General features: G+C 38.4%; 3 protein-coding genes across 6 annotated transcripts; all 3 read right to left on the bottom strand.

The window, feature by feature from the left end:
* Positions 1-11: 11 nt before the first annotated feature.
* LOC135605847 (early nodulin-like protein 19) lies at positions 12-930 on the bottom strand. Its single transcript, XM_065096369.1, has 2 exons — positions 593-930; positions 12-500 (listed from the first exon to the last, which is right to left on the bottom strand). Exons 1-2 carry the CDS (start codon positions 759-761, stop codon positions 169-171), a joined length of 501 nt encoding a protein of 166 aa, XP_064952441.1. The 5' UTR covers positions 762-930; the 3' UTR covers positions 12-168.
* Positions 931-1,970: 1,040 nt separating this feature from the next.
* LOC135583335 (clp protease adapter protein ClpF, chloroplastic-like) lies at positions 1,971-7,649 on the bottom strand. 4 transcript variants are annotated; one of them, XM_065096365.1, is made up of 10 exons: positions 7,491-7,649; positions 6,428-6,826; positions 5,889-5,948; positions 5,725-5,816; positions 5,435-5,513; positions 5,214-5,307; positions 4,249-4,364; positions 3,850-3,895; positions 2,526-2,566; positions 1,971-2,443 (listed from the first exon to the last, which is right to left on the bottom strand). In XM_065096365.1, the coding sequence occupies exons 2-10, from the start codon at positions 6,758-6,760 to the stop codon at positions 2,288-2,290; spliced, it is 1,017 nt and encodes a 338-aa protein (XP_064952437.1). In that variant the 5' UTR covers positions 6,761-6,826; positions 7,491-7,649; the 3' UTR covers positions 1,971-2,287. The 4 variants fall into 4 exon arrangements, with proteins under 4 accessions (XP_064952437.1, XP_064952438.1, XP_064952439.1 ...); XM_065096366.1 differs by having other exon boundaries at positions 4,252-4,364; XM_065096367.1 differs by lacking the exon at positions 2,526-2,566 and having other exon boundaries at positions 2,300-2,443.
* Positions 7,650-8,771: 1,122 nt separating this feature from the next.
* Positions 8,772-14,386, bottom strand: LOC135605845 (isopentenyl phosphate kinase-like). Its single transcript, XM_065096364.1, has 12 exons — positions 14,212-14,386; positions 13,890-14,126; positions 13,056-13,153; positions 12,221-12,263; positions 10,948-11,009; positions 10,645-10,701; positions 10,219-10,254; positions 10,022-10,099; positions 9,752-9,818; positions 9,426-9,488; positions 9,141-9,244; positions 8,772-9,062 (listed from the first exon to the last, which is right to left on the bottom strand). Exons 1-12 carry the CDS (start codon positions 14,369-14,371, stop codon positions 8,937-8,939), a joined length of 1,131 nt encoding a protein of 376 aa, XP_064952436.1. The 5' UTR covers positions 14,372-14,386; the 3' UTR covers positions 8,772-8,936.
* Between the last annotated feature and the right edge of the window lie 844 nt (positions 14,387-15,230).

Below are 15,230 nucleotides of genomic sequence, written 5' to 3'. Positions count from 1 at the left end.
TCTCAAACGCATTAAACACCACAGGAAGTTTGATGAGTTGCAATGTCTCGAATCGAATGACATGGAACAAGCTCAGTATCACACGGATTGTCTCAGTCCACCCCAAATGAAGGAAAGAGAAAGAAGCGAGTGTTTTTGGCGCAACAGAGTCGCCGACTGATCCATGGCTCACAGGTGGAAGTGGAAGAGGGCGGCGGCGGACAGAAGGGAGACGGCGAGCGCGAGGAGGGCGTACGAGAGGCGGCAGCGAGCGGCGGAGTTGCGGTGTGAGGACGGGGGAGGGGAAGGAGGCGGGAGGCGCTCCGCGAGGATGGCGAGGCGCATGCCGCCGTAGCAGTACCCGCGGCTGCAGACGAAGTAGTAGCGGCCGGTGTGGTTGAGCTGGAAGGCGTAGTTGCGGCCCTTACTGTAGTTGGAGATGGGGTTGGAGGCGTCGCACTTGTTGTACCCCGCCTCGTCCACCTGCACCACGTCCGCCATCCCCGACTGGTAGTAGAACACTGCAAACACGTCGCACCGCCCACCATCAATCTCCACCACAAACAACAACCAAATCCAAAAGACGAGGAGGAAGAAGAGGCAACCAACCCACCGAGCCAGTCGCCGACATGGAACGGCTTGTGCTTCTCCACCCACACCGTGTAGTTGACGTTGGGGTTCCATCCCTGCCGGTCTCCCACCGTGAACCTGTCCGCCGACGCCAGCTGCAGGGAGACGAAGACTACGAAGAGAAACAAGTACAGCTGTTGTGATCGGGCCATCCTTTCACCCTCTTCCCTTTGCCTTGTTGCGAGGAGGAGACGGTAGAGGATGCGACTGCCACTCTCTCAGTGAAAACAGCTCATCCGTTCCTTCATTCCTTCCTTCCCTGTCATTTTGGCGTTAGCTAAGAGAGTTAAAACGAGTATGGCATGGCAGGGGGAGGGAGGCAGCGGCACATGGGCGTTCAAGAGAGAGGTGTTTGTTTATGGTTTGTTGTGGACGCAAAAGCATGCCATCGGCACGTGATGCAGCGTTGTTGCCTGTGCCATGTTCTTATCGCGGCAGTAACTGTGTGCGGACGACAACTGTGTGGTGGAGAGGCCGGTGGTGGTGGCCGTCACTCCTCACATCCCCACTACAAACAAAAAGAAATAGCAGGAGAGGTAAAACGATGGAATGCGTGTGTGCGTGACGGAGAGGAATCGCCGGAAAGAGCAGCATGTCACGGTCATCAGAAGTCTGTGGAGCTTCTGCGATTAATGTTCATCGCAAGCTTAGTAGCGATCGACACATGAAGCAGCGCTTCTCTTTCTTCCATGAGCACATCCAGACTTCAACTCAGCTTTCAGATATACACAATAAAGAATGGTAAGATATGGTTATCAAATGGTTCCAATGGTCTATCAAATGTTAGAGAAATTATGTGAACTCGTATTACATCAATGCTAATATTGGAGTCACTCGATCTTTCTTGGACAACAAACTCCATCATGAATCCCTTTGGCGTCATGTTCTTCCACTTCTTCGTTGGCTGGTGTCAGAACTTGCAGGGATGGCAACAGAAGTGTCGATCAAGAATCATCTCCCAGGATATCATCATTTCATGAGCAGTAGTGAGGAGGATGCAACGAGAAGTTGCTCTGGCCACAATCATGATAAGGTTTGCAATGCTCTCGAGCAATGGAGGAAGTAATTTCGTCAGAGATGAGTTAAAATATTCGATTATTTTTATACCACTGCCTGTTCTGAATTAATTGATATTACTCTCAACAATGCATAATGGTTTGGGTGATACCCGTTGTTTGTTTCAGCATTCATGGTTGTCCCCATAGGATATGATGACTGTCACCAAGAACAAGTTGACATTATTATCTCCACAGTTCATTGTCTTCGCATGAACCTTCATTATAAACTAATAATTCCAAACCAGTACTAGAATTTATCTATAGATTAAAAAGAGAGAAAAAAAAAAGGTATGAAACACCAAGTGAAGTCATCAAGAGTCTGCAACAGCAACTTTGCAAACCAAATAGGAGTAATTTTTACTCTCTCTATTTTTCTGAGGGCACAAGGAATTCTTATGATTTCAATGCTTTTATTAGCACATATCTACACAACTCTCTGACTATCCATCCTTTCTTTTCCTTTTCCAAGCACAGCTTCTAGTATTGGTGGAAGGAGGAAGATGAAGCTGAACAACACTAGCCACATCAAAGTATTGGTCATGGATGAAGGTAGAATTTCACCATATAGCCAGATGATAACCTGTATGATAGGCTGCAACCCGACAACCCAGCAACATTGCTCAAAGATTGCCACCGGCATCCTCATCACTCGTGTCCACCGGAACTTCATGGCGCGGCTTATTGTATTTCTCACGGAGTTGCTTTATCGGGATGAAGTCACCTGCGGTGTCCATCCCATAGAACAGGAAGGAAGCATAAGGATGATCAAACCTGTCCTGCAAGTCAATAGTGCAAATATAAGTAAACCACAAGGCTAACAGGAATTTCATTGCTACTCACTAAGGTGCTTCCACTGACCATGTCTGGTTGTTCATTGGCTAAAAGATTCTCTTCTGCAACTGCAGCATTCATCCATAATGAATTTACAGTGAGAAGCCATTGGAAATAGTTATAGTGTAACAGTGACAAGAATATTAAGAACGCCTTAATCAAGATAATTGCAGTAGTGATGAAGTTTCTTCTCATAAAAAATGTCAGAAAAATTTACAAACCTTAGAAAAATTGTAAATTCTCCGGTGAGAAAAGTAACACATTTAGGTACTTTCAAGATTTTCTCCTCCATGATTGAAATACATGGATATATCCAGAAGAGAGACAATATACTAATTTGCTAGACAAACACCACTTTGTGAAAACTATAGAACAAACCATCTATCATCAACATAGTCCTCAATGCGTCCGCATGTGAAGGTGGAAAATCTCTCTCTCTCTCTCTCTCTCATGATCTTAGAAAAAACTGAAAGCTAATTCTGACATGTCCATAACATATAATGAAATTTGGCAAGAGCTCAGTACTTGACTACCATAGATTTGTTTGAAAGAATGGCTGCGCATAACAAGGACCAAACATGGTCATAGACAATCCACTTAAAGTAGGTTTCTTTTCATAAAAATGCGAAAAAAAATATCTTTCTTTACAAACCTTAGAAAAATTGAAAATTCTTGATGATAATTGAAACACATTTAGGTACTGTCAAGATTTTATCTTCCACAATTGAAGAATATATCAGTAGAAAATGGGCTCCCAGAAGAGAGAAATGACTAATTTGCTAGACATTCACCACTTTGTGAAGACTTATGGAACAAACTATCTATCATCAACATAGTCCTCAATGCAACCACATGTGAAAAAAACCTATTATGCTCACTTAGGAAAAGATGATGGAAAATCTCTTTCTCTCTCTCTCTCTCTCTCTCTCTCTCATGATCTTAGAAAAAACTGAAAGCTAATTGTGACTACATGTCCATAACATATAATGAAATCTGGCAAGAGCTCGGATCTTGAGTACCATAGATTTGTTTCGAAGAATGGCTGCACGTAACTTGGTCATAGACAATCCACTTATAGTAGCAAATTGATTGTTGAAGCAAAGGGTATAGGCTCATTAACTACAACTCCTGACCTTAGTCTTTTTGTCACAAGCTCTTAGTGCTTTCTTAAAAGACATAAAAAGCCAAGGATTGCTTTCTTACGCTCAAGCAATTTCTAACATGCACAAACCCGTCCAGTGAGTTTCAGAAGTTACAAGATGAACTGAACATAATAGCATGCCTGATAAAGAATGTTGGCTAGACTGGATCCACATAGGAGAATTTAAGAATTAAAGAAGGAAGCTTTTACCATATGCGACTAGAAGATTGGGATCTGCACGTACATCAACCAATACCTGAATAATGAAAAAAGCCACATCAAAAGGAATATCAAGAAATCAATGGTCTAAAATACATTAGAGCCACACTTCCAAAGACAAATTGATGTGCATCATCTGATTGCATTACCAAGATAGATTTATCCCTAGATGCCATCGTAGAATTTGACTCATGGGAAGACTTTGAAAGATACAAGTGATGAAACCAGTCATGAAAAAGGTAATCTTCAGGTACAAGTGATGTTATCTTGTATCCAGACAGTTAAGTGATAAGTTTGAATATCCAATGCGGAACTACTAGACTCCGCTTCATGCTTGAAACTGAAGATATTCCTAAGAATAATTAACAAGGTTTTCTCTTAAATATGTTCAACCTGATAAAATGGTTGATTTCGCCCTTGAAGCAACTTATCAACATGTGCAATCTCCATCCATGAACTTGATTCACAGCATACAGGATCCATGCCACAAATTACAGCTCGATAACCTGTGATGATTATGTTGAACAATAATCATTCAGGATATGGGAAAATGTAGTTCCTATTGAACTAGCAAGACATGAAGCAACTGTGATGTTATGGAACAAAGCACTTCAAACTACAATACCTGTGTTTAAAAATCATAATATTATCTGAAATAAGTCACTTGTGTGACATGCACCTATGCTATTGCCGAACATCATGCACAAACCAAACACATTTGTTCCATTTCTGACCTTATAGAGATCAAGCTCGCTAAGATGTTCTGCATCGTATGGTACATGGACATCATCTAAACTATGAAAAATCTCTACCAAACTACAGGTTGAATAGAAATTTCATTAGATAATGGATTAAGTCAAAATATAAATTCATATCACAGACATTGTTTGGTAGGAAGGGCATGAAATGCTAAAAGTTTTTTAATTAGGACTATTATCTAGAAGCAAAACCGAGAAACTGATGGTTGAATAAGTTTAGATCTTTCAGACCCTGTTGGCTGGTTGTAAAACTGGGAAACAAGTAGAGGACTTGGGATGATTCTCTTCATATGGTCAATGTTCAGACACAAAACATTGCTTCCCACGTAAAATTTCCTCGGAAAGAATCAACTCACTAGAAGCTTATCCATGATCAATCAAGTAATAAACTAGCTTCACCAGGAACAAGCTTCATAATGCTTGGTTTCACATGATTTTTGATGAAGGAGCCTTAAACTTTGCCAAAAAAATATGCACACTCATGTATTGAATCTCAGTATCCGAACCTTCCATAAAAAATACCAGAAACTTCAGAAAAGAAAACCATGTACATGTGCCATATAAAACAGAAAAGCTGGTGAGAGAACAGAAACTAACCAAACTTTTTATGTCGTACTCTCTGCCCAAGACGAAATGCATATTGGATGTTCTCATAAGCAAGAGCTTTTGCTGATGCAGCTAGAATCTCAGTCTGCATACAAGAGGCCACCAATAACAGAACACATGAGAATATGACAAGACATAGATAGTGAATGTGCTACATAAAGAAGAGAATCAAGAAATAGACATCAAGGAAGAAGCAGCAGGCTCCTTTGTACCTCAAGTTTGGATATTTCATCACGCAACTCAGCAGCAACAGCATAGTTTTCATCCTCTATAGCTTTCTGCATGTCAGCACTGAATGATAGAAACAAAATGGGTAAAAGGCAAGCCACTGCACCAGCTATGGTTAACAAAGAAAATATCTAAAATGGTGCAGCAGATAAAACTTTTTTACGTACAGAATCAAATAAGAGGTTCCTATTAAAATAATATATTTAGCTTGGATGTGCAAAAGAATGCATGATGATTGATATCAATCTTGATGGAAAAATCATAACAAACTCACCGGAGTCGTAATAGATTTATGGCCTTGTCCTGAGCTTCACTCTTTGTCGAACCCCTTTTAGCTTCCCGTTGCTTAATAATTTCTGCTTCAACCTACCAAGAGGAGTAGGACATCAGCATGTTATACCAGATTACTGTATTTAAAACCTCCATTTAGTTATCTACCTCATCAAGTTTGTTCCTTAACTGTTGAGCAGCTTCATATTGTTCCATGTTTAAAGCATACTGCAATGACAATAAACAGAAAAGAATCTCAGAGCATAGTTTTTAGACAAGTTGGTATAAAAATGAAGCAGATAAAGATGCATATGATTTGAAAACGAAATAGTTCAGGAAATGCAAGGTACAGTCCAAGTGACAAATAAATGTATAAAAAGGGTAACTAATGCATGAGCTCCCACCAATGAAGGGTCTAGAAAGGGTCAACATACGCAGTCTTACTCCACAAGCAGAAAGGCTATCTCCATGGCTTGAAACCTAGTCAACTAGATTGCAAAGAAGCAATTTTATGATAATGCTGAGGTTTGCCCTCTCAAATGACAAAGCAATGTATGTTTCATATTTCATTAGAGAAGAAAATATCTGTTAGTTTCATTAAATATAACAGACAACCCCACCTCTAATTAAACATCCAGATATGGCAAACTACTTCAAAATATGAAAGTGAGTGTACTGAAATAAGTATAGTAACAAGAAAATATTACCTGGATTCGAGTCTCCAAGTCCAACTGAAAAAAGAAAATCAAGATGTCCTCGTTCGCAGCCTCACTGCGCTCTATATTGACATCCATCTCTTTGCCATTGCTCCTGAATGGCCATGTAGCTCTAACCCGGGAACTCATTCTTCTTGTTCTACTCGAGCTGGTGGGGTGTAACCTCAGAAGTTCCTGGCGCCGTAGAGATGGCCCAATGATCACAGAGTTCATAGGGATCTTACAAAGAAGTCGTACATCACTGTTAACCATGGTAACAGCCCCACAACTCCCTCCATTTGCAGAGGCTGCCAAGCTGCTGCTTATGCAAACACCTGGCATCATTTGGGTGGCTTTTTAACCAGTGCTTGACAGAGTTCAACCACTTTTAAACTCTGCTCCTCAAGCAAGCTGCCATAATTTCAAGTTTTTTAAATCCATTTCAAAACAAAATGGCACAAGTTTACCTTTAAAAACCAAATTAAAATAAAACTTGATTTTCAGCTGAAGAACAAACTACTTATGTTGCTATTAAGAATGTAAATATGGCAACTCAAAATGACCACTACGGTACATTTAGACGCCATCAAAAACAGTATTCACCTTCTTAATTAGCCTTTACACTCAGAATGAGAATGAAGTACCAAATCCCAAAGAATGATACAGGAATACACCATTCGTCTATGTAACTTCTAATATTAACTGATAGGCGACGTTTACATTGATCATAAACTTGATCAGAACCCAAAGAAACTCAAGCAACATATCCCATAAACTTGATAAGAGACACAGTTAAAGCAATCCCCTTGAGCTCTCACCCAAAGCATATGGTATGAAAGAGGTAAAAACTCCTTTATTATTCAGATTAGCTTGTTCTGGCAGCTGGCAAATGTTTCGTCCAACGAAAAATTCAATCTTTATACCTTTATGTTTATAATCTCCTAATATGACCAAATGATTCGGGAAGAAAAACGAGTTAGAGAGAAAGAGAAACCAATAAATAGAACTTTAAACGTCAGGGCTTCTACCGACACCAAAAGCCATGAACAGTGTGAAATAGGACAAGTATACGCACCAGCTTGCGCAGTCAACAGCTAGAGAGAAGACGGACCGAGCTGGGCGACTTAATCCTTAGGAAGCAAGCAAGGCAGGGAAGAGACGATGATATGAAACCCTACTGATTGGGGATTTGGCGGAATCGAGCGACCACCTGAATTGGTTGATCCGGAGGATAACCATGCGGCAGGCATGAGATGGTATGGTGTTAGTCCACTACACAGAAATGTTTGTGGGAGCGATAAAGTCAATGTGTTGTGTGCGCACATGCATTATTACTACATCTGTGCTAGGCTTTATACAGAATGCAGTTTAATGCGAGGAAAAAAAGGATAATTGTGGAACCCTAATCACTTTGTTTTCCCTAATGAATTGCATACTACATTTTGCAAATTTCTTTAGCTTGTGGATTTTTTGTGCATTAACTTGTTTATTTGGGAATAAGATCACCATGTCGGATTAAAATTAAAAGGATAGACCTTCACATTAGGGTAATTTTATGTTTTGAGGTAGGTAGATTCAAATCATTTTAAAGGGGATAAGTTCGAATCATTTTTTTATTAACTAAAAATATGTATAATTATATATAAGTTTAAAATATTAATTATTAACGTTATCGATACGAGCACAACGGCACTCGAAGAATTATCCGTTTTAGATAGATCCGTTTTATTTTTTTACGATGAATATTAACATTTTGGATGAATCCATACGATTTTATTTTTTTACGATGAATATTAAAAGATGTATTTGAAGGTAAAAGATGACTCTGATACTTATAAAATCTTAATTTCTCTAAATATACTTATCAAAGCTCTAGTAGGGGAGCGTTGATGAATCAAGATCATAAAAATTATATCAAGAGCATGTCCGATAAAATCTATCTATTTGATACTTTAAGTCAACGAGAGTCAACGAGTGATCTCGGAGGAGGTGTAAGTGTTGAATCTACTGGAAGTTAATCCTAACTTATTAGTTAGGATATTTAATAATACGATAAGTGATCATGAGAATAAAAAAATGGTCATTATGCGTATCTCTCGATCATAAAATCGTCGAATCCAAAAATCATGAGATTTCAACTACGTCCATTGACTTTTCACTTTCTTTCCCTGATATATCACCCGCTTGGCGGACTGGGACCCACCTGACGTGTGAGTCAGAATGTCAACAGCTTGCTATGTATTATCTTCCCCTATCATTAGGTGAGAGCAATATTACGGAAGATGATCTTAAGATGCAACAATGTCATGGTATCCTTAGCCTCAAGAAAAAAATGCATTTAAAAATGGCCTCTGCATGCATAAAAGTTGTCTTTTTTATGATTGCAACAAAATTGTAATAAAGCTTTGCTGTATCCAAGAACTAGTGATCACAAAGCAAAGTGATATTGCACTACCGGGGATGAAAACAAAGGCGAAACTAGGGCACACCAAGGGGCTGATAGCAATCAAGATTACAGGTATCATACTTGGCCACCGGTGTTCTGAAAAATACTGTTCTTGGAGGAGCAGATGACAGTCCCAAGCCAATCATCTGGAGCATCACCAACTTCTCCCCTAAGAGCTCTTAAAGAGTGTGGTGTTCCAGCCTACAAACCCAAGGAGATGCTTAAGATTGGTCAGACACCAGCAATTTGAAGTTCCTTTTAGCACTGAATGATTATTACCTTGGTGATGTAGACGTTAATTCCTAGCTTTGCGATCGTTGCAGCTTCAGATATTTTGGTCTTCATCCCGCCGGTTGTATCATGGGCTGCCACTGTAATCTCAACTGCATGTAATAAGGAGTTGCTTTTGAGTTCAGAACTATCACACATGCTACATCTATTTACTTAAGGCAGCAGCAGAATATAATGATTGATTTCTCCATGTGTTGAGGTCCATGACACTGTCATACATTACACATTTCTTTCCTAGATAAATTATTTGTGCATTCAGCAGTCATCAAATACCTCCCATTTTCTCATGCTGTAGTTTGGGCTTGACAATCATCCAATTTTCATCCTCATCTACAGCTGTTATGAATATGTTAGCTCAGCAGGAATATCATACAACTGAAATTTATTTGAATTTATAGCAAGTGAAAGTAGGAAACTAGGGCTACCAGAATAATGAACTGAAAAAGAAAAGATTGTGTCAAAAACCTGGATTTTTCAAGAAACAATTAACTCCATGCCTTTCGACTTACAGCCCCACGGTTTGCGTTATCATTCTCTTTTTCAAACTTGTCCTTAGTTATAGTTAACCAAAATATCACATGCAATAAATGAATGCTTACCGATTTTTCTGAGAAGAATGGCATGTGGGTCTGTTGGTGGCCGATCATAAACTCCTAGAACATCTGTCTTCATGTTAAATAGTAGGAAAGCAAGTCACAATAGTTTGAAATTTAAACCCTACAAGAGTGCTTAAGAGCAACACTTATAACAAGCATCTGGGCTAAAAAAACACATTGCAGGTGTTGCAGTATTTAAAGAAAGAACTTTTGAAATACTTTAGCTTAGTAAACAATACACAAACTTTTCAAAATAGATGCATTTGTGGATACAAGAAACACAACATAGTTGGGCATTAGTAGCTGTGAAAGATGACGTATGATCACATCCCCACTCAATATGGTGCAATCCTGATCAATTTAGCCCCATAGTCAGTACCAGATCAAAAAATGTGCAAAATAATAGCTTTTCACTGATAAGGATACAAAATTTGAAGTTCAAGAAAACTTAAAGTTACTGTTGAACCAACCTGTAAGTCATCCACTACAGCATCTCCATGTAAAACCTGCAAGAGATGACGTCTTATGCCACTAGCCTGGTGCTGTTAAATTCTTTAATTTATAGTGCGAATGAATATAAAGAAAATGAGAGAATAAATTAATTTGTACCCTCTATCAAGCTACTATGCATTTCTTACCACTTAAGGAACTACTAATTAAAGATTTAATTACTGTATGCATGCAGCTTGCAGAAATAACTCCCTCATCTCCCTTATCTTTTGTAATACCAATCACTTTGAATATGCTAATTACTTAATATGACCATTTCTGTCTCCTACAACAAGCAAAGTGTTCTATTCTTTCCTTAAAGACAAACTTATGTTTCCCCTCTTGTTTCAGATTCCAGATCCAAACTATAGAAGTACCGCAACAGAGATTGAATGTTTACGACTTACAGGGACAAAACCAGAATGGAGTGCGCTGATGACATGAGAAACATCAGCTGATGCGACCTGAAAAAAGCCACAGCTTTAGTTAGCTGTGAACCTTGTATGCAACTTGTAATTAAGCTCCCTTTATAACAAAAAATCTCAAAAAAGAGTATTAATGAGAGCAATAGAGACGGATAGTGATTACCTTAGAGAGAAATGATAATATTTATATAAGAATAGCAAAATGAGTTTGTCCTGTGCATATTGTTATCTGAACCCTTAAAACTAAAATATAAATTGCATAACCACCGGGTTTAAGAGTCTAACATTTCTTCCATGAGTTGACCATCCACAAGCAAATGGTGACATTCCAACAGATGGTATCCCTTCTGCAAGGAGATCAATGTATCATCAGGATTTGTCATCTATGTAATTCCTGCATAAGAATTCAAAAGTCACGCAAGAAATGTAACTAACTTACGTTTTGTAAAAAATAAAAAAAATCATCTAGAAAATCTATATTTGGGATCTCTGGCCATGTAAATAGAATCATTTGCACTGACCTGCAAATGAATTCATACTCTCCTAAGCAAAGGCTAAGGTTCATAGTATGCTGAGATGTGATCCGTGAGACATGGATGATTAACGTTGCTCAATGTAACCATAATTGGTACATGTCATACAGATAATCTTAGCATATTTCACAAATGTGTTGAATGCTACATCAAGGTAACCATATTTTACGTAATTAGTAAAAGATAATATATTTCAATAAGCATAAGGAAACTTTGTGGATACTTTCTAGAACACTGTTGTTCTTGAATGTGAATTTTTTGATCATGGATGAGATGTATATATAATTGTTTTGTGTTGTTTGCATGGAGTATCAGTTCCTGAAAGTATGTAATAATTATTATAATTTCATCTGTCATAAGTTCTTGTTATACTCGTACACTCTTTTGAGAATTATGTAACCAAAAAAACATTATTTTATGACAGATAAGTTTGAAATGCTAGTTAAATATTTTATTATTCATCAATATATAACTAAGATCCTAACACTTTATATAACAAGTTTTGTCACATATAATATTACATTTATTGCTTCATCATTGAATCTACACTATATTAAATTCTATTTTTCAAGAATTGACATATTGGTGCACCTTCATCATGCCATATTTGCATCTGCGTCCAAATCGATGACTCAGGTCGTAGTATAATCCTAACTGTATAGTCCCAATCTCCTATCAAGTATCAACCACTCGTGCTTCATAGGATGTGAAGTGGTGTGCACAACAAGATTCTTTATTTAAAAACATATGGCGTAAACATTTCGACTTTGGCATAAGACTGAATTAATTAGCAAACAGAGTGATGATTGATGATACTGTTTTATGGTTACTGAGTTGGCATCCAGGCAGAAGCATCCGGCAAATGGTAGATACTGGCAGGAGAAGGAGATAAAGACCAATGATGCAGGAGCAATATAAAAGTTGAAAATGTCAAGATGGATAAAACATTTATATACCAACTAAACATCAAACCAATAATGGTAGAGGCCTCACGTGATACTTAACCTTCAGAACAAAATGCATACCTCTGGCAAGAGCTCTCACAATTTCCAGGTTAAGTGATGTCACCTGAATTACAGAAACAGTGAAAATAATATCAAGTTATGAAGGCATAACAAAAATATGCAACAATGATGTATAAGGTGTAACCAAAGAATATCTGAGAAACACATGGTTGACTTAAAGATGTAACAAGAGGCTCTCAACAAGTCAAAATTCAATAGAAGAAAGCACCTGTCATGTATTACAACAACAAAGTTCTACGATCAGTTGCATCAGCTTTTGAGAGTTGAAGTTTAACATATGTAAATCTATAAGGTTTTTTTATCAATGCTAGACAAAACATTTCTCATTTCTAAAAGGGATAACACAAAAGAAAGCTGGAAGAAGAAAGTTGACTTCTGGTCCAAGGAGTTCTCCACATGCAGCCTATCACCTCAAGGTTTTTATATAATCGACATCCATATTTGATGCAAAACTTCTAGGATGACACGATAATGGGTTTCAATGGACAAAGTATGTCACGTTATATTTCTTCAAATAAACAGCAATGTTTGACATCAAAGCATCTCCCTCAAATGTATATGTTCTATACCAACCAGGAGAAGAGTCAATGACCGATGGATAAGAACATCATGACTTTCTTCAGGTTATTGAAGATTCAAAATAATTCCAGATCAAAGCAAGATTCATTATTTGGAAAACCACTAAGAATAGGCAATCAAGACCACTGTGCAATTTTAGAAAATGATAAACAAAACTAAAGACATTAAATGTACATTCACGGTCTAGATAGAAACGTTCATGTAGCAGGTCTCAGTTTACTTAACAAAGAATGTTAATTCAGTGGATCTATCTTACTGAGATTCGAGTAGCCACAAAACCAGCCTTGACGAGAGGAAGATTCAATCCTCCTTTATGTACTCCAGATGAACTTGCTTGAAAATGTCCAAAAGACCCTAAGAAAGAGAAAAAAAGTTAAATAATCCACACAAAGAATCAATCTTGGAAAACACAGGTAAAAAATATTTGAAGTACTATCTTAGCACCAGCTATATATACATTGACAAAACAGTATTAAAACTAGTTTTACTCCTGTCCATGGAAAGCTACCCATTTCACTTAATGCTTCTGGTGGATCTTTTTATGCAAAATAAATGAATTTTCTGGGTAACAATTATAGTCTTGATCCATTATTTTTGAAAATCAAGTCCATTTCACAGAACAAACTCTAAAGATATTCAGGGTATGTGGGAACAGAAATTATGAAAAGGGAGATATATTTGGTGATCCTACCAGCCTAGGTCACTCAAAATAATTGCCACTACATCAAGGAACAGGGAGTATAAATAATATTTTCTTGCTCTACAAAGCTTCACCAAGTTGACATTAATCTTTAAAAGCAAATAGCAGGTAATGACTAAACCAGATAGTTAAAAGAAGTTATCTTCATTGTGAGAAAGAAAATATGTCATGCAGAAAAAGATTACTCTACTTCTGAAACACTCTAGCAACAGTCAAACACTTCTCTGGCAACAACAGGCTTAAAATTTCCGATCAGTATGAAGAGAAATTGAAACCCCTTGCCAGCAAGTTGCTGTTCGGGCTTTTGGCATTCATAACCGAACTGTTCTTGAAGAATAAAAGATCAAGAAAGAAGAAACAAAGCTAAGAAATTTGACCATCCTAGCCAACCTGCTCCATGAACAACAATAAAGTTGCTATCCAAATCCAAGCTCCGACAATTTCTGAACTCTTCGGGCGCAGAAATGAGGGGTTTCCCGAGCCGTTTGCTCCAGTCCATGGAAACAACATTTCCTGAAGAGGAGTTTGCAGATTTGTTCATTGCTTCCCTCAGCTGCACACACACTGACTCCAAGATTTCCTCATTTATGCTCTCCAACTCATTCTTGCAAGTGATCGCAGCCCCACCTTCAAAGAAAAAGAAAAATGGAAGAAGGCTCATATCTGAATCCTCAACAAGAAGCAGATAAAGAATCAAAGGAGCGACCTTTACCCAGTTTTACGATGCATCGAAGAAGGGGCTTGTGGCCTCCTGGGATTCGATCGGAAGGAGAGGCCGCAGGTTTGTCCTTCTGCTCTTCGTCTCCCATCCCCTTCCTACGGTCGCGGAGATCTCGGAGAAGCCGTGTCTTTAGATCGTAAAGTGGGTTCATCAACCACCGTTCATTCCATCCTCTCTTGTCATCTCAATCGTCCATTTGATTCGATCAAATTATGCTCTTTATCATTTACGTGTCTGTTCAACAACATGGACGGCCGCGATGTCGGAGGAATTCTAATGGACGGTCGCGATGGGTCTTTTTTTACCATCATGCGGTGAGGCGCACAGAGTTCACGTTTGGGCAGCGACTCCTTTCCGGTGTCTTTGCAATATGGCTGGTGACTGAGATTTGATGATCCCCGACTTTGTAGAATGGATGACAGGTTCTCCCATAGTTCTTCTGACTTGTAATGCAGAAGTTATCAGATCGAAAATTCTAAAGGAAAGGAGAAAAATAATTGGGGAAATAATCTACCAATTTGGTATTAAGCAGCAGCAAAGATATCTGGTGCAAAATGCAGGAAAGCATGTTGAAAGAGAGAAACAGCAGTTGAGAACATGATGAGTGCCAGAGCTGCTGCAAGCAGCATCCCACCAAACACTCTTAATAGTACTACTAGTTGTCAGATTTCTCTTGATAGAGCAGATTTAAGAGAGAATGTTGAACAGGCAGTGGCAGTTCAGCTGAGACAAGAACATGATGATGCCTAGCTTTCCAGATTTGGTCTAAAGTAATTGACACCATGGACTGCTTTTATCCTTCACCATACTTGATATCATGATTGAAGTGGGCAGTGGGTTCAAAAGCTTGATAAGATAATATCTGGGAGTTTTGCAACATGTAACTAAATCTATTAGTGATGACATGTAACTGAAGAGATCTTGGATTGTTTGTGCCATCAGAATCCAGGAATTGGTAGGATGTATAGAGGATCTTTTCATTTCAAGAAAATTCAAGTATTAAAGTTGAC

The sequence above is a fragment of the Musa acuminata genome, chromosome BXJ2-2, assembly GCF_036884655.1.
Source record: "Musa acuminata AAA Group cultivar baxijiao chromosome BXJ2-2, Cavendish_Baxijiao_AAA, whole genome shotgun sequence".
Lineage (NCBI taxonomy): Eukaryota > Viridiplantae > Streptophyta > Magnoliopsida > Zingiberales > Musaceae > Musa > Musa acuminata.
The sequence above is the reverse complement of the archived record's forward strand: the minus strand, read 5'-3'. Positions and strand labels throughout refer to the sequence as shown.

Coding starts and splice junctions, on each gene's coding strand:
- LOC135605847 (XM_065096369.1), bottom strand. CDS start 761: ATGGCCCGATCACAACAGCTGTACTTGTTTCTCTTCGTAGTCTTCGTC. Junction 501..592: donor CCATGTCGGCGACTGGCTCG/GTGGGTTGGTTG, acceptor ACGTGTTTGCAG/TGTTCTACTACCAGTCGGGG.
- LOC135605845 (XM_065096364.1), bottom strand. CDS start 14,371: ATGAACCCACTTTACGATCTAAAGACACGGCTTCTCCGAGATCTCCGC. Junction 10,100..10,218: donor CTGTAGTGGATGACTTACAG/GTTGGTTCAACA, acceptor TAAATTGATCAG/GATTGCACCATATTGAGTGG. Junction 9,245..9,425: donor ACAGCATGAGAAAATGGGAG/GTATTTGATGAC, acceptor TATTACATGCAG/TTGAGATTACAGTGGCAGCC.
- LOC135583335 (XM_065096365.1), bottom strand. CDS start 6,760: ATGATGCCAGGTGTTTGCATAAGCAGCAGCTTGGCAGCCTCTGCAAAT. Junction 5,949..6,427: donor ACTTGGAGACTCGAATCCAG/GTAATATTTTCT, acceptor TTGTCATTGCAG/TATGCTTTAAACATGGAACA. Junction 3,896..4,248: donor ATCAACCATTTTATCAGGTT/GAACATATTTAA, acceptor TTCATTATTCAG/GTATTGGTTGATGTACGTGC.